At 47.8% G+C, this 24,440-nt stretch overlaps 1 protein-coding gene across 4 annotated transcripts in view; it reads left to right on the forward strand.

Annotated features, from left to right (window-relative positions):
* Positions 1-23,800, forward strand: part of numbl (NUMB like endocytic adaptor protein) — a 132,214-nt gene extending 108,414 nt beyond the window's left edge. For 3 of the 4 annotated variants that reach the window (XM_067974927.1, XM_067974928.1, XM_067974929.1), the window contains 5 exons: positions 2,114-2,254; positions 3,507-3,711; positions 4,577-4,873; positions 6,646-6,813; positions 8,116-12,813. In XM_067974927.1, the coding sequence (XP_067831028.1) occupies positions 2,114-2,254; positions 3,507-3,711; positions 4,577-4,873; positions 6,646-6,813; positions 8,116-8,786 (1,482 nt within the window). In that variant the 3' untranslated portion in view covers positions 8,787-12,813. Of the gene's footprint in view, positions 1-2,113; positions 2,255-3,506; positions 3,712-4,576; positions 4,874-6,645; positions 6,814-8,115; positions 12,814-23,714 lie in introns of those variants that run through there. The other variant, XR_010958795.1, reaches the window with a different exon arrangement.
* The last annotated feature ends 640 nt before the right edge of the window (positions 23,801-24,440 follow it).

Genomic DNA, 24,440 nt, shown 5'->3' on the forward strand with positions numbered 1-24,440 from the left:
AAGGAGCGTCTTAAAGGAGCGGAGAGGTTTAGGGAGGGAATTCCAGAGCTTAGGGCCCAGGCAGCTGAAGGCACGGCCGCCAATGGTGGAGCGATTAAAATCAGGGATGTGCAGCAGGCCAGAATTGGAGGAACGCAGAGATCTCGGAGGGTTGTAGGACTGGAGGAGGTTACAGATCTAGGGAGTGGCGAGGTCGGGGAGGAATTTGAAAACAAGGATGTGAATTTAAAAATTAAAATATTCCAACCTCTTTAATCATGAATTAAACCACACGTTGGCACCAACATGTAGAACAGATAACGCCCGAGAACCTGGCTCGACTGTCGTGTCACTCAGTTCCTTCCACGACTCCCACATCAGTTTAGTTCACGTCCTGGCTTCCCCCCACCCCCCCCCTGCCCCCTGGTAAATCAGAGAGGCCAATCTCCTCTCTCTTTAAAGACAGTCCCACTCCAGAGACCAGAGCACATAATCTAGACCGACACTCCCAGTGCAGTACCGGGGGAGTGCTGCACTGTCGGAGGTGCCGTCTTTCGGCTGAGACGTTAAACCGAGCCCTGTCAGGTGGGAGTAAAAGATCCCATGGCCACTATTTCGAAGAAGAGCATGGGAGTTCTCCCCGTTGTCCTGGGGCCAATATTTATCCCTCAACCAACACCACTAAAAACAGATGATCTGGTCATTTATCTCATTGCAGTTTGTGGGAGCTTGCTGTGCGCAAATTGGCTGCCGCGTTTCAAAAGCACTTAATTGGCTGTCAAGCGCTTTGGGCCATCCTGAGGTCATGAAAGGCGCTATATAAATGCAAGTCTTCTTCTTTTCAGTCACTGGTTATCCTGGACCTGTTTTGATTTTCCTCCTGTGTTCAAATTAGTCCCTTTTTTTTAAGCTTCCTAGAACACCAAAAGTATATTCACTCTCGGAGACTCCCACTACCCACGTTATCTGGAAGAATTAATCGGTTGCTTTTTTAAAAAAAAAAAAAACTTTTTGACCTAGGGGTGAGACTGCAAATGAATACAAATGGGCCCTGATTAACCAGCAACGCAGTTCAAACTTTATTTTTAAGAAAAATAAAAGCATCCACTTTCACAGACGTGTCAGTCACGAGTTCCCACTGAGCTTTGTCTGATTTTTAAAAAGCAATGGTGAAGGGGAGGCACCCGATCATGAGGGAGAATCGAATGTGAGTCATAAAAATATAAATAAACACCCATGTTTCTTTGAGCCGAGGGCGGCTGTGGACTGGGGAAAGGCAGAACTGCTGAAATCGGGCTTTTTTTTTTCCCTTTGTGTGTGAGCGAAGTCTTCAAAGGGCCCATTGAGGTCTCTTCGACTGTGCCCCGGAGCTTAAATAATGAGCCAATTACGAAGGATTCTTTTGAGAAGGACGGGAAAGAATCATTCATTTTCCAATTGTGCGGTTCAGAAATACTGGCCTCCCCGATCCACCTCAGTGTCCCTTAACGCTTACAGTAAGTACATTGGAGAGGGGAGGGTCCCTGCTAAGGAACCACTAAATTCCAGCATCCAGTTCACAGCAACAGCCACTCGCTGATGAGTCACTTTTTAGATTCTTTTTCAGCGACTTTATATTGGAGTGACCAAATTCCGGTGACTCTGTAGCCTCTGAAGGGATAGTGTTTGGTAAGAAAGGGAAGCAAAGGGCTTGCATTTCTATAGCGCCTTTCACGGCCTCAGGACGTCCCAAAGCACTTTAATGAAGTGTAGTCACCGTTGTAATGTAGGGAATCGCGGCAGCCAATTTGCGCACAGCAAGATCCCACAAACAGCAATGTGATAATGACCAGATAATCTGTTTTTAGCGGCGTTGGTTGAGGGATAAATATTGGCCCAGGACGCTGGGTAGTGGGGGGGAGAACTCCCCTGCTCTTCTTTAAATAGTAGCCACAAGATGTTTTCTTCCACCGGAGAGGGCAGACGGGTCCCCGGCCAATGTGGAAACCGACCCCTTCAGGAGAGGAAGGGGGAGGAGAGCAGAAACAGCGATCTGCCCATGAGATTGTGAGGGGCAGTGAAGGGGGGGGGGAATTGTGGCCTGGAGTCCTCTGGTTTCTTTTACTGACTTTTTCTTCCTTCCCTCCCTCCTCAGGACCTCATAGTGGACCAGACCATTGAGAAAGTTTCGTTCTGCGCTCCCGATCGCAATTACGACAAGGCCTTCTCGTACATTTGCCGGGACGGCACCACCAGGCGCTGGATCTGCCACTGCTTCATGGCGCTGAAAGACTCGGTAAAGCAACGCCTCGAATTTAAGATCCTCATCCCTGTGTTCAAATATCTCCGTGGCCTCGATCCCCCCCGCCCTCCCGATCTCTGTAACCTCCTCCAGCCCTAAAACCCTCCGAGATCTCTGCTCTCCTCCAATTCTGGCCTCTTGCGCATCCTCGATTTTCATCGCTCCACCATTGGCGGCCGTGCCTTCAGCTTCCTGGGCCCTAAGCTCTGGAATTCCCTCCCTAAACCTCCCCGCCTCTCTCTCCTCCTTTTAAAACCTCTCTCTTTGACCAAGCTTTTGGTCGCCTGTCCTAATATCTCCTTATGTGGCTCGGTGTCAAATTTTGTTTGACAATCGCTCCTGTGAAGCGCCTTGGGATATTTTCTTGCGTTAAATGCAAGTTGTCGTTGCTGGTTTTAGCCACAGACTTCGTAATCTCTATTTTTATTTATTTATTCATTCTCGGGGATGTGGGCATCACTGGAAAGGCCGGCATTTATTGCCCATCCCTAGTTTTCCTGAGAAAGTGGCTTCAGAGGGCAGTTAAGAGTCAATGTGTGGGGACTGGAGTCACAAATAGGCCCAGACCGGGTAAGGACGGCAGGTTTCCTTCCCTGAAGGGCATGAGTGAACCAGATGGGTTTTCAACCAGGCCCATGTGTAGCAGCCCCATCGCTCTCCCAGAACATCTGTCGTCTTGCTGCGGGAAGCTTTGTATCCGGGGAGGGGGGACACCCTCTGTACCGTACTCCGTCACGGTTACGGTCACCAATCCTCCAGGATTGTCCTGGAGTTTCCAGGAATTGAAGATTAATCTCCAGGACACTGCTGCGAGCAAATCGGGGAGAAAAATCACTGGGGCATTAAAGAAAATTGTGCCTTTTTCATTTTCTTCGAACACGTTTGTTTATTTGTTATAAAAATATTGGAGATGGGGATAAAAGGGCTGTTTGACGGTCAAGAATCGTCCAATCAGGTAATGAAGAGTCTGTTCACTTTCCAATTGGGTGTGAGAAGGCGGGACACTGAGCGACCAATGGCGGGAGTGTGTGGGGGCAGGGCTCCATGATTGGCGTGTTGGGCAACCAATGGCGGGAGTGTGGGGGCGGGACGGTTGGAGTTGGGGGGTCACGTGATGAAACCTCCGGCAATACGTCCAACCAGAGCTGGAAACCCTGCTACAAGCACCCCGCCCCGTTAATGAGGTCAGGGTTCGCTGGGCGCCCCTCGGGTCAGAGGTCGTTGACTGTCCTGTGCTCGGTAACAGGGGGAGCGGCTGAGCCACGCTGTGGGCTGCGCCTTCGCGGCCTGCCTGGAGAGGAAGCAGAGGCGGGAGAAGGAGTGCGGAGTGACGGCCTCGTTCGACGCCAGCAGGACGAGCTTCACGAGAGAAGGTTCCTTCAGGGTCACCACGGCCTCCCAGCAAGCAGAGAGAGAGGAGATGATGAAGCAACTGCAGGACAAAAAGAAAGGTGAAGGATGGAGGGACATCACATGAGAGACCGTGGATCACGTCCTAACACAACACACACTATGGATGCCCCCACCAGAGCCACACCTTTCAATGTAATAGAATTGAAAAGCAGAGAGGTTATGTTAAACTTGTATAGAACCTTGGTTAGACCACACTTGGAGCACTGTGCACAGTTCTGGCCTCCATATTATAGAAAGGATATAGAGGCATTGGAGAGGGTGCAAAAAAAAAATTCACAAGGATGATACCAGAACTGAGAGGATATACTCATCAGGAAAGATTGAACAGGCAGGGGCTCTTTTCTGTAGAAAAGAGAAGGCTGAGGGGTGACCTGATAGAGGTCTTTAAGATAATGAAAGGGTTTGATAGGGTAAATGGTAGAGAAAATGTTTCCACCTGTGGGGGGGAGTCCAAACCTAGAGGGCATAAATATAAGATAGTCACAAATAAATCCAATAGGGAATTCAGGAGAAACTTCTTTAGCCAGAGAGTGGTGAGAATGTGGAACTCGCTACCGCAAGGAGTAGTTGAGGTGAATAGTGTAGATGCATTTAAGGGGAAGCTAAATAAACACATGAAGGAGAAAGGAATAGAAGGATATGCTGATAGGGTGAGATGAAGTAGTTTAATGACAATCTGACAGTCTCATGGTCTCTTTTACTGAGACCAGCTTCTTATTTCCAGATTTTGTATTTTATATACAGCCACGGTGGGATTTGAACTGGCGTTCTCTGGATTATCAGTCCGGTAACACGACCACTACACCAGCGTACCTGTAGTCTATGTGGGAGAGTTCGGGTACCGGAGGGATGGGCCAAGTGGCCTCTTTTCCCCCATCACTGACGTCTTGTGTCCGTCCACAGCTGAGACAACGGCCTCCGCCACCCCAGCGATGGGATCGGGGCCCCCGACGCAGACCCCCAGCGGCTCTCCCCCACAGGGGGCGGCCTCTCCGGTGGACAAGAGCGACTCAAACTACCAGCACGCCATCCCGCGGAGGCACGCGCCCCTGGAGCAGCTGGTGAGGCAGGGCTCGTTCCGCGGCTTTCCGGCCCTCAGCCAGAAGAACTCCCCGTTCAAGCGGCAGCTGTCCCTGAGACTCAACGAGCTCCCGTCCACTTTACAGAGGAAGACGTCAGACTTTCAGGTCAAAAGTCCAGGTGAGTCTCCGGTCGTCTCCGTATCTTTCATTGAACTTCGCATTTTCATTCATGAAGAAAGAACTTGCATTTATATAGCGCCTTTCACAACCTCAGGACGTCCCAAACCCCTTTACAACCAATGAGGTACTTTTGTACTGTTGTAACGTGGCAGCCAATTTGCCTGTACTGAGGGAGTGCTGCACTGTCGGAGGTGCCGTCTTTCGGATAAGACATTAACCCGAGGCCCTGCCTGCCCTCTCGGTGGGTATAACATCCCACAAACAGCAATGTGATAATGACCAGATAATCTGTTTTAATGATGTTGGCTGTGGGATAAATATTGGCCCAGGGAGGACACCCCTTGCTCTTCTTCAAAATAGTGGCTACAGGATCTTTTATGCCCACCTGAGAGCAGACGGGGCCTCGGTTTAACGTCTCATCCAAAAGACGGCACCTCCGACAGTGCAGCACTCCCTCAGTGCTGGCACTGGGAGTGTCGGCCTGGATTATGTGCTCAGGGCTCTGGAGTGGGGACTCTGAAACCACGACCTTCTGACTCGGAGGCGAGAGGGCCACGACTGATGATAATAGCCAGAGAAGGGCTTGGAATGAGGGGCCATGAAGTTGCGGAGTTGGGGAGGGGGGAGGGTCTCCCATTGTAACGCCAGCTGTTCATGCCACTCCTGAGGGGGTAGCCCTGGTCTCACCAAAGTTCCGCTTACCTCTAGACCTGCTTTCCCTGATGGTTTGAGGTGCCCAGGACACTGATGCTCACGACCGCTGGCAGCCCCTCTGTCAGGTTCGAAGGATGGTTTCGGTTCTATGGACATGGTCCCGAGTGGACATGTGCCCCCTGGGCGGGGCTTTACACTTGCAGGAGAGCAAGCGGCAGGATTCCCCCGGTGGGCACTTTGGTCCAGGAATGGGCTGTGTTGATTGGTTCAGACCGAGGGTGGGCTTAGTGATGCACTCCCACACTTCCACCAATAGAGGGCGCTGGCAGGTGGGGTAAATGCCCTGCGGTGCCCACTAGAGGCAGAGCTTGGGTACTGCAATTCCATGGGGGGTTTTTCCCCCCTCTCTGCCCCCCGGACTTTTACACATTATAGGCCCTGAAATATCTGGGGACGTTTGTGGGGTGGTGGAGATTGGAACGTCTGCCTTCCCACTATTAACCCCGTCCGAAATCTCGGGATCAGGCTGACTTATCAGGAAAGACTAAACAGGCTGGGGCTCCTTTCTCTCGAGGGGTGACCTGATCGAGGCCTTTAAGATTAATGAAAGGGTTCGATAGGGTAGACGTAGAGAAGATATTTCCACTTGTGGGGGACCAAAACTAGGGGCCATAAATATAAGATAGTCACTAATAAATCCAATCGGGAATTCAGGAGAAACTTCTTTACCCAGAGAGTGGTGAGAATGTGGAACTCGCTCCCACAAGGAGTAGTTGAGGCGAATAGTGGAGATGGATTTAAAGGGGAAACCAGATAAACACATGAGGGAGAAAGGAATAGAAGGATATGCTGATAGGGAGGGAGGAGGCTCGTGTGGAGCATAAACACCAGCATAGACCAGTTGGGCCGAATGGCCTGTTTCTGTGCTGCAGACTCGATGTAACTCGGTGTAACTGAACTATTGGGAATTCTTTGTCCTGATCTTGTTTTATTTTGGGAGGGTCGAGTGGTTTAGCAGAGAGCCGCCACTCAGAGTTCGGTTGGATCCTGGAGGGTGCTGATGTTTTGGTTTTTTTTTTTCCCGTTTGCTCTCTCTCTCTCTCTCTCTCTCACCAGTGCCGGAGTTCGATTCGTCACCCACCAACGACCCAGACAGCATCAACGCCCTCTGCTCCCAGATCAACACTTCCTTCAACAAACCTCCCGCCGATCCGTTCTCTTCCACGCCCGTCGCCAATTCGATCGCAGCGACTGCGCCAACAATACCTCCCCATGCTCCTCCCGGTAAGGGTCTCCGCCATGGGATGCATTTAAGGAGAAGCTAGATAAGTAGGTGGGGGGGAAGAAGGGAATATCAGGCTATACTGATAGGGTGAGATGAAGAGGGGAGGGAGGTGTCTCGTGTGGAGCATAAACACCAGCATGGACCAGTTGGGCCGAATGGCCCGTTTCTGTGTTGTAAAATTCTATGTAGATGCTCCTAAGGAGGTTCTCCGTTGTATGCGGACAATTCCTTTCATGTTGTTTGCTTTTATTTTCCCCGCCTCCAAGTTTCTCTTCTCTCTCCAATCCTGAAGGTGATGACTCAAGTAGTTAGAAATAGAAGTAAAAGGGAATTAGGGGTTACGGGGAGCGGGCAGGAAATTGGACATGAATTTAGATTTGAGGTTAGGATCAGATCAGCCGTGATCTTGTTGAATGGCGGAGCAGGCTCGAGGGGCCGACTGGCCTACTCCTGCTCCTATTTCTTATGTTTCTTATGTTCTTATGTTCCAGCACTCTCTCAAACAGTAGAAAGAAAGAACCTGCATTTATATAGTGCCTTTCACATCCTCAAGTTGTCCCAATTCACAGCCAATTAAGTACCTTTTGAAAGTGTAGTCACTTTAGATAATGTAGGAATCGCGGCAGCTAATTTGCGCACAGCAAGGTCCCACAATCATCAACATGATAAAATGTTTTAGTGATGTTGGTTGAGGGATTAATATTGGCCCAGGACACCGGGGTGAACTCCCCTGCTCTTCTTCGAAATAGTGGCCGTGGGATCTTTTACGTCCACCTGAGAGGGCAGACGGGGCCTCGGTTTAACGTCTCATCTGACCGTGCAGAACATCCGCAGAATTGGAGGAGCGCAGAGATCACGGAGGGTTGTAGGGGTTGGAGGAGGTTACGGAGATAGGGAGGGGGGACGAGGCGATGGAGGGATTTGAACACCAGGATGAGAATTTTAAAATCAATGCGTAGTGTCGGTCAGCGAGCACAGGGGGCGATGGCCGAACGGGACTCGGTGCGAGTTAGGATACGGGGCAGCAGAGTTTTGGATGAGCGGAAGATGGGAGACCGGTCAGGAGAGCATTGGAATAGTGATGCCTCCACGGTTGAAGAGGCTTCCAACAGTTGCTGGCTCAATTCATGTTGGGAAAAGACCCCCAGCGTGAGTGAACATCAGGAGAACGAGAGAGAAAACTGGAGGGCGGGGCGGGAGGAGTGGGTGTGTACGCAGGGGCGGTGGGAGATACGCTCTCGCGCAGGGGAAGCTACGAGCGTTGTAACCTGCGTCTCACGCTCGTGTTTCAACCTTTGTAGGGAACGGAGGATGGGGAGATGCCACTACCACCTCAAGCACCACCATGACGGTGAGATCTGCGTTCCACCCGAGCCACAGACGGACGCCCTCGGAGGCCGAGCGCTGGTTGCAAGAAGTGGCAAAGGCGGCTCGAACACAGCACCATCCCATGGCGGCGGCCGCCATCTCCATCCCCACCTCCTTCGACCCGACGCCCGCCCCTGTCAGCATGTTCGCCCCGCCCCCCATGCAGCCCGCCTTCATGCCCATGGCCACCTACGCGCCGAGCCTGACCAACGGCGTGCCCTACCCGCCCGCCAGCGTGCCGGTGGTGGGCATCACGCCCTCTCAGATGGTGGCCAACGCCTTCGGCAGCGCCGCGGGAGCGCTGGCCACGCACGCCCACCCAGCAACCGCCGCCAGTTCCTTCCCCCAGGGTTTCGGCATCTCCGCGCCCCCTGCCGCCAGCGTCGGGCTCTTCCCCAGGTCCAGGCGGCAGGTCAACGGGTCAGCGGCCTCCGTCGGAGGGGCCTGGCCTCCCGAACCCACGCAGCTGCAAACCGCTCCCCAGGCTGACCAGTTCGAGGCTCAGTGGGCCGCACTAGAATCCAAGTCCCAGCAGCGAGTCAGTCCATTACCAACCAACCCATTTTCCACCGATCTACAGAAAACATTTGAGATTCAGCTTTAAGGAAACAAAAGAAAAAGAAACACTCTTCGGACTGAACTGTATAAAAACCACTAAGAAACATTTGTATTTTCTTGAGAAGTGCCACAGTGAGGTGGTGATGAAGAGAAGGCCTTGGTTTATCCTTTTTTTTTTCTCCTTCCTATTAAGACTTTGTACTTGCTCGATGGGGCTCGATTTAAAGATCCAAGGTTTGTGGGTGGAGATGGACTAAAATCCCCCCCTTTTCCCCCACCACAAGTACAGTCAGTCTCGCTAGTGAATACCGAAATAGTGAACTCATCGTGAACTCAATAGGGACTGGGCACACTCACACAGACTCATCTTAACCCTTGGAATACAACTTACTTTCCCATTCCCTGGCCGGGGACAGTAGGACCCGTGGTAACGAGAGAGGATTCGAAAACCAAGATAGAAACTGAAAGATTTCCTTCCCCTCCCATCTTATTCCAAAAAAAGCCTGAGGCCTGTTTCAAAATAACTGAAGATTTTGTGAATCAAGTGAGTTTCAAAACGTTAAGTATTCAAAGGGTTAACTGATTTTTATTTAAAAAATCTTCCATTCCTCTTTTTTTTGAAGTTATAAAAACCAGATTGCACATTACCGTGTTTACAGCCTATAATACGTACAGTCTGTCCCATTTGTGGGTAAGTGGGGCCTTTTTCGTTAGGCCCGAGGTTTGCCGTTTGTACATAAATTGGAAAAGGGGGAAGGGACAGGAGGGAAGTGGGGGAGGCCCGTGGGGTTTGGTGGGTGTTTGATGATGATGATGCTGTGATGGTTTTCTCGTTTGTGTTGTGTGTGTGCGCGTGCGATGGCTTATACGCAGCAAGCCGTTTCTGACCTCAGATGACCTTTTTCAAAAGGGTGCACGCCAACCCCTTAAGGGATTACGAGGCGCGCGGAACAATCTGGAAAGCTGAGACCCGGTTCCTTCAGGGCTGCTGCCCTGGCGATGAACGGGACACACAGTTGAGCAGGTGTAGACGCAGAGGTGGTGAATGACGCCCAAACACAGCAGGGACCTGGTTACAAAGGTGTTTACAATGGTGGCTCTTTTTTTTTTGGCGTGCAAGCCAAGAATGTGGCATGACACATGCTCTTTAAATTCAAGATAGTGTAGAAATGCTGTATATTCTAAGTCTTGTAGTTAAGAGGTATTTTGGTAAAGAATATATTTGCTAAGGTTTCAAGATGAATTTTTTTTTTTTGAAATGACTATCTCAGATAAAACTTGACCGCAGAATAAGAAGCTAATGGCCCAGATCTCTGGTGAGCTATGCAATTAAATCCCAGACACTGGAGAACGTTTCCAATGACCTCATGCAACCGCTGGGGCCTTAAACGCAGCGAGTTGGCCTGTTGGAAAATGGTTGGTGCACTGGCCACGAACGGCAGGCAGCAGGCCTCTGGTTTTCCGATAGGCCGCTCGCTGGGCGCCACGTGGTCTTGGAAACGCTCGCCCCCTTCCGCATCCGTTTCGGACCCCTGACAGCCTCGGCCTTTAACCGTTGACGAGGCCGCAGCCTTGAAAAGGTTATCCTCTACCTCATTGCAGTTTTATTTTTTTTTTGTTTGTTTGTTTGTTTGTTGTTGTTGAGCTGGAGTAGTTCCAAACCAGACCAAAACAGTTCAGGGTGTTCCACGGGGTTTTCATAAGGCAAGGGAATGGTGCTGAGAGGGCTGGTGTTTGTCTCGAAGTAGGAGCAGTAGTGACGTCCTTGCAGGTACCTGGATTCCTAGTCGGGTATTTGTCCTTCCTTCCCGGGCTGGGGTCGACCAAGAGAAAGAGGAAGAAGCTTGGTAGATATGGTTGGACGTCGCCATTTTAGCTGCACTGCGCTGTGGGAAATGGCCATGTCGTAGCCTTGCCTTTTTTTTTCTGTCGGGGGGGTTGGGTGGGGAATGGGGAGAGGCAGCCCACATCGTCCCATTCTCCCCGATCACCTCTTCCCGGCCTGCAGACGGACCATCCCTAGCAACCTGACAATAGATGGCTAAAGTCCAGCCACTGCCTCCCAGTTGAATGGTGCTGGGAGAGTTTGTGTAATGGGGTCTCGGTGGGTGGTGAGTCTGAACAATCTTCCTATAATGCGCAAGCTTTGAGAATAAAATAATTCCATTATTGCTGGGAACATCTCATTTGCTCGAGGGAAGTCAGTTGACAATCAGGGTTTTAGAGAATTCAGTTCCTCATTCCATAGTCGAGAGGCCCACAGCTCGTCACCAACTCTGCCATTACCCATTTGTACTTTTGGGTACTAAACTACTCCACCCTCAATTCCACAGGTGTTTCCATCTCTGCCAACAATCCCATTGGTATCTTTTTAAGGGGGTGCAATAATTGGAATGCTGGATGATGATTGTGTTTTGTTACAGAACGAGTATTTTGAAAGAATATGCCAAATCACATAATTATTTGCAATAGACAGTCAACCAATGTTTATTTTAATGATGCCATTGTATCGTACTGAAAGGTTTCCATCTTCAAATCCATCTTCGGGCTTTCCTGCGATGAGGTATTTTGGATACTCAACGTAACGAGCTAAATGGACACAACAGGCAGTGATCAAGAGCGACTGATTCCCAGTTGTTGTCTGGTTTTGACCTTACCTGCGATATATCAGCTGTATTGCCTTTTAACGGGAGGCCATTGTGTCCCTGTTGGTCCAGCCTTGCTTGGCTCCATCTCAAAGCCGGCCTACACAAAGCAGGACCCCCGTGACCGCGATGGGAGAACTGCACGTTCTTTCTGGGTGGATTGGGCTAGGATCGGGCCCAATGGCCTTCCTCTATCCCTGCCCGTGTCATCTGATCTGCCTGGAACAAAGGGGGAGGGAATGGAGGAACGATTGCACGCTGCCCTATCGCGCATTGCACAAGACTCCAGAAGGCTGCGGCCTAGCCCGTGCACATTACTCTCGAGGTTAAAGAACGCTCTCTCTCTGTGCAAGTGGCCTTGGGGCTAGAATGCGAAATGCATGTGGGGGCATTGGGAATCCATAGCATGAGACAGCACAGAAGGAGGCCATTCGGCCCATCCTGCCTGTGCCGGCTCTTTGGCAGAGCTATCCAATTGAGAAGAAGTGGTCCAATTATAAATTGATTGAAGACGAGAAGTAATGGTCTTCGACTTAAGGCAAATCCCTTAAAGGGATTGTCCTCAAGACAAACGGTTTAACACAAAACTTTCAACAATTACCTGTCTTTGGAGAATCAATATTTTGATTGTTTTTTTTTGTTCTGGAAAAGCACTTTCTGCACTAATCTGGGATGTAATTTTAGATTCATCTGTCTTGACCTGATCTCCATGGTGTTCCCTACGAGTAGGTCGTAATTACAAGAAATGTTTTAGTTCCGTATTTACAGAGTGGCTGGACTCGACATGCAGCATTTTCCTTCCTCTTTATTTAGTTCTGATGAATGCTCTTCCTCTGCTTCTCCCCTGAACGTGCTGATTCCCCGATGGGGTACAGGCACTATTCACCCCCCCGCCCTCTTTCCCCCAACCCCCTCTGTGTGTGGATCACGTTGTGTGCGCAACCTCATGAGATTTATGCAACTTTATGGGAACTCTGCCATTGTCCCAAGGCTCGATTGGTACACACATAAGTGGTCCATGGAAACAAGAGGGGTAGGCACCCTGACAGACACTGGAGATCATTTCTCTTAGTTTGAATGTTGAGTATAAATAAGACAGAATGGACTCCAATTAGTGACAAAGAAAATCCAAAATGAAACCTAACTACCCCCCATCTCAAATCCACCAAAGGTAGAATAACAACAACTTGCATTTATATAGCGCCTTTACTGTGGTAAAATGTCCCAAGGCCCTTCACAGGAGCGATCATCAAACAAAATTTGACACCGAGTCTCATAAGGAGACATTAGGACAGGTGACCAAGAGCTTGGTCAAAGAGGTGGGTTTTAAGGAGCGTCTTAAAGGAGGAGAGAGAGGCGGAGAGGTTTAGGGAGGGAATTCCAGAGCTTAGGGCCTAGACAGCTGAAGGCACGGCCGCCAACGGTGGAGCGATGAAAATCGGGGGGGGGGAGGGGGGTGTGTGCGGGAGGCCAGAATAGGAGGAGCGCAGAGATCTCGGAGGGTTGGAGGAGGTTACAGAGATGGGGAGGGGTGAGGCCATGGAACGATTTGAAATTTTAAAATCGTCTTTATACCATCTAAAAGCAGTAGGTGCAGAAGGTGAGTACGCTTCTAGAAATTTCATCTTGGGTTCAGTAATAAACTCAGTCAGTTTTGCTCTTAACAGCTTGTATTACCATCTGACGGCCTTGATTAGATTAATACCTTGCGATCATTCCCAAGTCCCCATTATATTTGCTTCCTATTATTGATTCCTCCTCCCTTATAACATTAGCCTGCACTGCAGAATTTAACAGTTACATTTTTTCACTTAATAATTTAAGAGCCACTTATTCGAAGCAGTTTGTTTCACCGGCCTCACTTTGGACCTCATGAACATTAATAAGAACGGTTGCCATGGTTTCAACAATTAGGGCCCACAAACTCCCTCTCGACAAATCAGCGACCAAATTCCTCGGCTGTAACAAATCTGAGAGCGCGTGTACTGCAACAGTTAACCAATGTCAGGGCTTCCATCGCCTGAAAGAATTTGATTGTTTGAGAAGTAGATCACAGCTATCAGTTATTACAGGCCCCCCTCCCTCTCTCTCTCTCTGATTCACACCATCAGTTTATTAATAGATTGATTGTAAAATGGTTACATAACCGTCGTTTATCCCTAAGCCTGGAAGCTAATTTCAATGGACGCGTTGTCAATCGGAAGCTCTTCGACACATAGAATCTTACAGCACAGAAACATTCGGCCCATCGTGCCGGTGCTGATTTCTTCTCTGATGATTTAGGCCAGGCTAAATTAATCGGGTTTACTGGTCATTGCTGAGGCGCAGACGTACACATTGGACGGCATTGATCACCAAAAGAAAGGGAGATATGAGCAGAATTTGTGTTTTTTTTAACTTGTGTTGTTGTGACAATGAAATGACCTGCAGGGGTGGAAGCAGAATCCACTATAGCTTTTCAAAAGAGAATTAGATAAATATTTACGTTTTTTAAAGGATAAGGGAATGGGGCTAAGTGGGTAGCTCTTTCAGAGAGCTGTTAAGGGCACAATGGGCTGAATGGCCTCCCCCTGTGCTGTAAAAAAATCTGGAAGTGGGTCATTCAGCCCAAAGATCCCACTCGACCGTTTTGATAGCCATAGCAGCTCATTTATCTTTTTAATCCCTGTTCGTTGCCCTTTCATCATCTCCCCTTAATAACCTTACTTCCCAAATAATCTTATCTCCCGTTGAAACTCCTCAATTGGCTGTGCGTCTACTGCCGTCTGGAGGGGCAGGTTCCCACATTTTCACCACCCTCCCTGTGAGGAACTTTCACCTGGGTTCACTTTCACCCGACTTTGTTCAAATGCTAAAATCTAGTCGCGGTGACAAGGCCTTGTCCTAAGCTTTAGCCAAAGATGTCTGAAAAGAACAACGTTGAACTGAGACTTAACAACGATCTCCAAGCTTGCTAAGGTTGAGCCCTCCATTTCTGGTTCTTTTGGAAGAGCTTCTGGAATGTTTGCCCCGTCATTCCGAATCCCCACCTTAAAACTTTCTTTGTGGTCCTGTTGATGAGAGAGAAGAAGCTAACCTAAAACAAAATTCCAGAATCTTCCACCTGCTTTCAGATGTTGGGTATCAAAATGGCTGGCTTTATATTCTTCTGATTGGACTTAGGCCAGCCAACAAAATGGAACCCAGTTCATTTGACCTCAAAGTCCCAAAGACCTGTTCAATCCCAGCCTGAAGTGGCATTCGAGCTTGTACCCTCACATGGAAGTGTTTCTTAGCCTCTTGGATCAAGCTATTGGCAGTGTAATATTGGAATACCATTCCTTGATGGCGGGGGGTGGGGGGGAAGAGGGCAGGGGAAAGATGGGTTTGGTTAGAGGTTGTCCACACACAATCTGTACCTCCCTTTTAAGCAAAAAAAATAACACCAATAGCAACTGTAATCCAGATTGTAATTGGGACCTAGCAGGGAGAGAGGAGTGAAGAATGGGGAGGATGTAACTATTGAGCTCGAATTCTGAACTGAAGGATAGACATTGCACCTGTCATCTATATCCTGGGGCGGAGGGTTTAACACAATTAGACTCTCATTCTCTGGGTCTTGTGTGTAACACCCTGCACCCTTTGAATTCACAAACCTTATCGGAAGAGTCTTTACTGTAGTTGACGACCATGCTTGTTGGGAGTGAGGGTCCATCTCCCATTGCCGACCCCAAACCAAAGCGAAATGGGGCGTTCAGCCAGGTGGAATCCAACAAGATTGTCATGATGAACCTTTATAAACACAGGTTCGGCCACAACTGGAGCATTGTGTCCAGTTCTGGGCACCGCACTTTAGGAAAGTTGAGAAGGCCTTCGAGAGGGTGCAGAGGAGATTTACTAGAATGATTCCAGGGATGAGGGACTTTAGTTACGTGGATAGACTGGAGAAACTGAGGTTGTTCTCCTTGGAACAGAGAAGGTTGAAAGGAGATTTGATTTAAAATCATGAAGGGTCTAGATAGAGAGAAACTGTTCCCATTGGCGGAAGGGTCAAGAACCAGAGGACACAGATTTAAGGTGATTGGCAAAAGAACCAAAGGTGACATGAGGAAAAACTTTTTCACACAGCGAGTGGTTAGGATCTGGAATGCACTGCCCGAGGGGGCGGTGGAGGCAGATTCAATCACAGCCTTCAAAAGGGAACTGGATAAGTACTTGAAAGGAAAAAATTTGCAGGGCTACGGGGAGAGGGCGGGGGAGTGGGACTAGCTGGATTGCTCTTGCCTAGAGCCGGCACAGACTCGACGGGCCGAATGGCCTCCTTCCGTGCTGTAACCTTTCTATGATTGACGTAACTTCATTTTATAACGAATGCTTTGTTTTGAGAAGCCACTTGCCCTGCCCCTACCCCAGTGACGATGCTAAAGCTCCAATCAAGGAGGGAAATATCCAAAATATGGATATTAAGGTCAGTCCTTCAACCGAAAAGACATTGTCCAACCTTAACGCTATTTTGATTTTTTAATTTAAATTATTATTCATGCCTCCGCACAAATTCCAAACCCCCCCACTGTTTCTGCTGCTTATGTGACTCAACCAAATCGCAGCATGTTCTTCAAAAACAAATTATAAACTGTTTATAGTTTATAAATCCTTAACGCTGTTAAAAGAAATGTACCAGTAATATATTGCATTAAATTAATTTTTTTTGAAGAATCTAGCTTTGAGAAGGACGAGCAACTTCTTGGTGAGACTCCTTCCCTTTAAAGGCAGGCGAACGTTTATCTTAGTTTGATCCGTGTTCAGGGCTTATTCCGCCCAACAAGGCACTGGGTCATGCTGGGCTCCGATTGGGATCTCACCCCAGACCTGACCCTCACTGGTGCACAATATTTGGACCCTGAAGGGCGCCACAAGCCCAGTTCCATCCCAACTCCTCCAGCAAGAGTCACCGTACCGTGATCAGGAACGAGGACTACCTCCCTCCTCCCGCCTACCTGTTGAGGTCGTAGCTGCAATCAGCTGAATATTAAACTGCGCACTAAGCCCTGTTGGAGCGCCCGTCCCGCTCTTTGGCTGCGATTTTCCGCCCCTGGGTTTTTCACGGATGGAACGCCGCCTGCAGATGCGGAAACTTCCAGCCTTCACGACTGAGGTGAAACGACGAGAACGTTTGAAAACACTGGGGTAGAAATTCGACTTTGGGCGGCATCGCAAAACGGGGCGGTATTGGATTGGCCGCCGGTCCGTTCTATTGGAGTCAATGGAACGGAATATCTGGGTTGGGGGGGGTGGAAGGGGGTGTAATAGGCAGCCGACTCGATAACCGCCCGTTTTGCGATGCCACCCATGGTAGAATTTCTACCCCACTGTGCGTTTACAAAAATGCTATTTCCAGTTTGATTGCGGGCGTAAACTACATTAACAGTGCCGGCTTCAATGGAAGCAGTTTTGTCCCAGATTTTGGACGGTGCCTCGGATTCAGTTTTGGGATTGCCAGAGGCCTGACTCCAGACATTATGTTTTATTCTCAAATGATTTCAAATGGAACGAGTTTGTGAATGTGAGCGAATGTTTGGTTTGTAAGCTGGACTTTCATGAGCTAACTGTACCTGCAATTGTTGCACCCTCTTGTGTTATGGTAAGAGCAAGGCCCTGTGTCATGCAACTCGCATCTTGGGGTTTTAACTTAATGCCAAATTCTTATTTTATATGTATTAATATATATTTTAAATAGTTATGTTTAATAAGCTGTAAGTAATACTACCAAACGTTGTTATAGCCAGGAAGTGGGGGCTGCATGATTCAGCTCGAAAGAGATCATCGACCCTTTGAGAAATTGTGTTGCTGACCAGAATGGAAAATTAATTCTAACCTCAAAGCTTCCTTCACAGCTCTGGTTTGTAAGTATTTATTATCAGGACCAAAAACCGACCGTATCTTTAGTGTCCCTCACCCTTTGATTCAGGGTGTCCGGGCCCATATTCTACCCAGTAGTTGCTTCACTGTTGCAGGATTCGCCCTAAGGCGACCTGACCCGTTTCACGTTCTCTTGGGGAAGTCGCTCGAATTTCTACGAAGCGTCACGAAGGCTGAAGTGGATTAAGTTCCCCATTGGCTTAATACAAGCGGGTAGATCCATATAACCTCCCGAAAGGTCCGTGGGAGCCCGTTTTACAAACAAAAAAACTCCCCATCCTTCACAGTAATGGTACTGAGGTACAAGTTATCTCTGGTTCTGGGACCAGGCCACAAATAGTACCAGCGTTCTCTAGACTCTTTTGCACTATCGCTGGTTAGAACTGGAAGCCATTGTTGAACCCTTGAAACTAAAGATGGCGGCCCTCGTGATCCCATTCCTCGTACTTCCCCAATCCCTTCATTTCCTGAATCTTACTTTTCCTTTTTTTTTAACCCCTTCCCTCTTTATCACCTGAAAACTTCACGTCACACGCTTGTGATGACGTCCTCTGCAGATATATGTTGCTGGTTGTTTCAGAGCTGATTATGGGACCAAGAGGGAATGGAGCAGTGGTACTTCTGGTAGCCCAGGTCCTGAACGCTGTTTGTACAAACTTGCCTCTTTCCTCACTCCACCTCTACCCCCCACTCAACCATTCCCAGCAACATTACGATTGATGTCTGGATGTTATACACCCACCCCCCAACCCATTACAGAGCATGGCCCAAATGTACTCGAGACATTTAATGGCTCACCTTCAGGAGCATGAGTGGGAAGTAGGGTTGCCAACCCTCCAGGATTGTCCTGGAGCCTCCAGGAATTGAAAGTTGATCTCCAGGACACTGCTGCAAGAAAACCCATGGGGGAAAAAAAAAACCATAGGGCGCATTAATTTAATTTTTCGTTTCTTTCATTTTCTTTGAACACTTTTTTGTTTATTCTAAAAATATAAAGATGGGGGAAAAAAGACTGTTTGACCGGGTGGGGCAGTTGGAGGTCATGTGATGAAACCTCCAGGAATACGTCCAACCAGAGTTGGCAACCCCTAGTGGGAATTGGTTTTATTTTCTGGTTTTTTTTATCAATGTCACAACCCCTCCCCCAGAATTGGGAGGTTTATAAACTAAAACTGTCCCATACGGTAACTCTACACTAAAGTTCCATCACACAATTTTTCAAAGGCTGGATTTTCTTGATGAGTTCATGGAGAATATTTAATATTCCTTGTTCTTAGTATTAGTTTACCCAATCAATTTTTGTTAAAATGACCAAGTACTGTATTTAACGGACTGCAGAGTAACTTCCTATAAGGCCCTGAAACGATCTTCAGTGGTGGATGTGGCCTGTGTCTTTTAACAGAAGGACCTCTTTATCTGGCTTATAGTTTATTCAGTGGCGAGATTCCAATAAACAGATTTACCAAACAACACCAACTGTCTGTGTAAGCTGCTTGTTTAAAAATTTGCTCCGGTGTTCTTCCAATTTCCTTCCCGCCCGTTCCTCCTCTCCTGAAGACATTGACTTCCTGATGGAGTCTGTTTCCATGGGCATCGATCGCCCTCTAGTGCCTTGTCCAAGTGGCCAGGTCTGAGTCTCGAGGGAATGTTTGCAGGGTTTTTGACTGTAAGGTGCATCGCAGTCCAGCACGGTCCTCTCCCAAGCTGACGTTCACCCACACACTCGTACTCACACTCACACGTACACACACTCACCCTCTCACACACACTCACCCTCATCGATACACTCTCCGCCACAAACGCACACTCGTGCGTAGACACGCACATACTCGTGCGCTTACACGCACGCATGTACCCATGCGCGCGCACACACACTCATGCACTCGCGTGCACGCACACACACTCATGCACACACGCGTACACACACTCTCACACTCAAACTCACTTCCAGCAAGACTTGCCAGTTGGATTTTCCCTCCCCAATCCAGCAATACTGAGGCCAATTGATGAAACTCGAACATCCCATGTAATCAAATCGAATAACACTCCTGGTTATAAGGAAATTAGGAAAATAAGGCGTAAATGCTAATCACCCATCCAGAGGAGACGGCCTCATCATCGTGGAGGTAAATTCCTATCCAGCCTCAATCTCCAAATGATTTTTAAAAACAGCATTTCATTCCAGTCCAGCTCCAGGAATCGGAGTTCAGATTTTCAATGAGTTCCTGCAGATTAGGCCCACAGTTCAGGCATGTTTTAAAACTATAGATCAGTAATGTTAGAAGCACAACCATTTTGAATTGAGCCGATTGTTTATGGTAAGTGACCTTGGGCCTGACGGGATTTCGTCTCATCGATTTCAGCCAAGGTGCCCTGAGGTTTTATGCACCAAGATTACATTCTAAAGGGGCTGCCTTAGACTTTGGCTCCATAGTGAAAATTGCATCTGCTTCTGGGCTAATGTATCATATTAGGTACATCGCAGGAGGTGGTCATTCGGCCCATCGTGCCTGTACCAGCTCTTTGAAAGAGCTATCCAATTAGTCCCACTCCCCCCTGCTCTTTCCCCATAGCCCTGCAAATACTTTCCCTTCAATTATTTATCCAATTCCCTTTTGAAAGTTATTATTGAATCTGCTTCCACCGCCCTTTCAGGCAGCGCATTCCAGATCATAACAACTCGCTGCGTAAAAAAACATGTTTCCTCATGTCGCCTCTGGCTCTTTTGCCGATTCCCTTAAATCTGTGTCCTCTGGTGACCGACCCTCCTGCCACTGGAAACAGTTTCTCCTTATTTACTCTATCAAAACCATTCATGATTTTGAACCCCTCTATCAAATCTCCCCTTAACCTTCTCTGCTCTGCTCTGAGAACAACCCCAGCTTCTCCAGTCTCTCCACATAACTGAAGTCCCTCATCCCTGGTACCATTCTAGTAAATCTCCTCTGCACCCTCTCCAAGGCCTTGACATCCTTCCTAAAGTGAGGTATCTAGAATTGAAAACAATATTCCAGCTGAGGCCTAACCAGTGTTTTCTAAAGGTTTAGCATTGGATCCAAGGATAGTTCCCAGGAGGGTGAGGTCCAATCCTTTCATACAGCGCAACATGTGAACAGGGCTAGGCCATTCAGCCCTTCGAGCCTGTTCCGCCATTCAATTGGATCATGGCTGATCTGTATCTTAACTCCATTTGCCCGCCTTGGTTCCGTTACCTTCAATACCCCTTACCCAACAAAAATCTATCAATCTTAGTTTTGAAATTTTCAATTGACCCCCAGCCTCAACACCTTTTTGGGGGGAGAGAGTTCCAGATTTCCACTCCCCTTTGTGTGAAGAAGTGCTTCCTGACATCACCCCTGAAAGGCCTGGCTCTAATTTTATTGTTCTGGACTCCCCCCACCCAAAGGAAATAGTTTCTCTCTACCTAACCATCTTGTGCACCTCAATTAGATCACCCCTTAACTAACTGTATTGGAAATCTGAATGCTACAAATTGAGTTAAGCTCTTCACAACATTCTCGCCTTGTTTGACCCTGGAGGAGACTGAGACTGAAGCCCATCGAGTGGTTTTAGCTCCAAACTGTGGCCCCCTTTTGCTCCAGGGATCATGTTTTATTGATCTGCCAATTCAGAAGCTTTCCATTTTGTTCCTGAAGCCAATAAAACTTTTAGTTGGGATATAATGGCCATGGGGATATTTTATATCTACATGAGAGGTCTCATCCAAAAGAGACAGTGCAGCACTGGGAGCGTCAAGCCTAGATTTTGCGCTCCACTCTCTGGAATGGGGCTCAAACCCACAACCTTTGGTCTCAGAGGCGAGAGTTTACCCACTGAGCCACGGCCGACACACAAGTGTAGGGTCACGGGAATAAGTCCAGCAAAAAAAAATGGGGCGCATTTGGGCCTTTACTTGTCCCAGCTACTTAAATAACGGAACACTGATTGTATGTCTCAGAACCAAACTGTGTAGCATTCACTAAAATATTCACCCTAACACCGAGATTATAAAAGATATAGAACGCACATCACAGCCCGTTGAGCTCAACCTTCCCCCCTCTTTCTCTCTCTCTCTACTCCCCTCTCTTTCCCTCCTCTCCACATTCTCTCTCTCCTGTTCCTTCTAACCTATGGCTACGATCTCACCTCGTTTGTACCGTTTCTAGCTGCATTAATCCATAGGCATCTGCGTTCCATAACCCGGTCCCAGTCCGTATCAAGATGTTCCAGGCTCCCCAAACATTTATCTCTCTATTCTGATGTCCATGGTTCCGCAGGGGGACAGAAAACACTGGTGCTTCGGATTAGCGAGGCACAAAAGGAGAGTCTTTAGTTTGGAGTGATAAAGCGAATCTAAATGTAAACATGTGCAGGCCAGCCTCCAATAAAGCAGTAACTAACCTTTGTACAGACGTACACTTTTGCAGTCTTTCAGTTCTAGGCTTTTTAACTATAAAGTTTGATAGAAAATGATTGGTGGATTCCTTTACCAACTTTTGGTCTTCATCGCTAACTATCCAAATGTTGCTCAGGTTAACCTCGCCTAACACAACAACAACTTGCATTTATATAGCGCCTTTAATGTAGTAAAACCTCCCAAGGCGCTTCACAGGAGCGATTATCAAGACACAAATTTGACACCGAGCCACATAAGGAGATATTAGGACAGGTGACCAAAAGCTTGGTCAAAGAGGTGGGTTTTAAGGATCGTCTCAAAGGAGGAGAGAGCAGAGTCTGAACCTGGAACCTTCTGGTCTGTATGTCTCATGATCACATTTTACATCACCACACTGCCACTGGGGATAAAACCACTCTGATTACGTCCTAGAGACTCGAGGGCCATCACCTAAGAGCTCATGGGTAGGACAAACCTTGTCTGTTTGCAAATGAAGTAAGAATGTGTAATCATCATCATCCTGTAGGGATTGTTAGGGTAGAGAGAGAAAGAGAGAAACCTTTTCCACTGATTGGGAAGAGGCTAGGACAAGGGGACATAACCTTAAAATCAGAGCCAGGCCATTCAGGAGAGAAGTTTGGAAACACTTCACACAAAGGGTGGTAGAAGTTTGGAACTCTCTCCCACAAAAAGCAGTAGATGCTCGCTCAATTAATAACTTTAAATCTGAGATCGATAGATTTTTGCTAGCCGAGGGTATTCAGGGATATGGAGCCAAGGTGGGTAAATGGAGTTAGGATACAGATCAGCCAAGATCTCATTGGATGGCGGAACAGGATCGAGGGGCTGAATGGCCTCCTCCTGTTCCTTTGTTCTTTTATGCCTTCCTTACCCAAAACGCCGTTGTTTTAGAAGATACCTTATTCCAGCTCAAACGAGTGCCAATCCTGAATGATTCTTACAGAATTCGTTAACATTCTTAAACGGATTCGACACGACATGTAGAATTACGAGAGCTGTTTACAGAAAATTAAATGAGTGAGAGACAGACTGCAGTAAATGCAACACCATTAATGAAGATGGGTCTACAATCAAAGCCACATCATCAACTCCAGAAGGAACCAATGACCTGGTGAGTTGAAACCACATCCTCTCTGAGGTAACTACCCACTATTGGTTGGGCCATGTGGTAAACCCCATCGACCAGTATCTCCACTTCCACCAGTTGACGAAACAAGAAACTGGTGAAGAGGTTTCTACTCACAAGGCAACAGATGAGTCACCTCGGTGTAAAGGGTAAATGGAGTTAGGATACAAATCAGCCATGATTTCATTGGATGGCGGAACACGATCGAGGGGCTGAATTACCCCAAAACCTTAAAATGTTCCTCTTTGGCAAAACTAACTACCATGATCCTAATATCTCAACGTTGTTTTCAGGAAGGAAGGCCACACGACAAACTCCATGGAAGGACTTTCGTTCCTTCTACAGAATACGTATCAGCCTTTGTCAATCTGCCCTCACTCATCCTGTTTTTGTCACTAACAATCTTTGCTCAATTGTTTTACTCCCATACATCAGGACTGGCAGTACTAAGTTTTCGTAAAGTCTGAACTTAGTTTGCAATGAGGGTATAGTACTGCCAGGGGAGTTCTATTGATTTCATCCCATCTTCTGAAATCATACAATCATACAAATTACAAATGTTTCCACCCATTCTGCTCATTCCTGTACGGTGAGTCCACCCGTCTGCCCTCTCAGGTGGACGTAAAAGAACCCATGGCACTATTCAAAGAAGAGCAGGGGGGAGTTCTCCCCGGTGTCCTCGACCAACATCACTAAAAAAACAGATTATCTGGTCATTATCACATTGCTGTTTGTGGGATCTTGCTGTGCACAAATTGGCTGCTGCGTTTCCTACATTACAACAGTGACTACACTTCAAAAAGAACTGAACTGGCTGTAAAGCGCTTTGCGATGTCCTGAGGTTGTGAAAGGCGCTATATAAATGTAAATCCTTCTTTCTTTTAAAAGTTAAGGTGGAGTTTGGTACAAAACATGATCGAACACAAGAATGGAGAGAGAAAGGAGACACCGTTTCCAGTGGCAGAAGACACAGATTTAAGGTAATTGGCAAAAGAGCCAGAGCGGAGATGAGGAGAAACTTTTTTACACAGCGAGTTGTTCTGATCTGGAATGCGCTGCCTGAAAGGGCGGTGGAAGCAGATTCAATAGTAACTTTCAAAAGAGAATTGGATAAATACTTGAAGTAAAAATTTGCAGCCCCTCGAGCCTGTTCCGCCTTTCAGTTAGATCATGGCTGATCTGTATCTCAACTCCATTTACCTGCCTTGGTTCTGTAACCTTTAATCCCCTTACCCAACAAAAATCTATCAATCTCAGCCATGAAATTTTCAATTGACCCCCAGCCTCAACAGCTTTTTGGGGGAGAGAGTTCCAGATTTCCACTCCCCTTTGTGTGAAGAAGTGTTTCCTGACATCACCCCTAGCTCTAATTTTAAGGTTATGCCCCCTTGTTCTGGACTCCCCCCACCAGGTGAAATAGTTTCTCTCTATCTCGCCTATCAAATCCTTTAATCATCTTAAACACCTCAATTAGATCCCCCTTTAATCTTCCATACTCGAGGGAATAAGCATAAGAGGGAATTATAGGGTTTGAAATGTTACCTGCATGGGTTCTCAAAGCACAATAACACTGCTGAGAATTCAACACCATATAAACGGTCGATGAGACGGCAC

The sequence above is a fragment of the Heptranchias perlo genome, chromosome 41 (genome assembly GCF_035084215.1).
Source record: "Heptranchias perlo isolate sHepPer1 chromosome 41, sHepPer1.hap1, whole genome shotgun sequence".
Lineage (NCBI taxonomy): Eukaryota > Metazoa > Chordata > Chondrichthyes > Hexanchiformes > Hexanchidae > Heptranchias > Heptranchias perlo.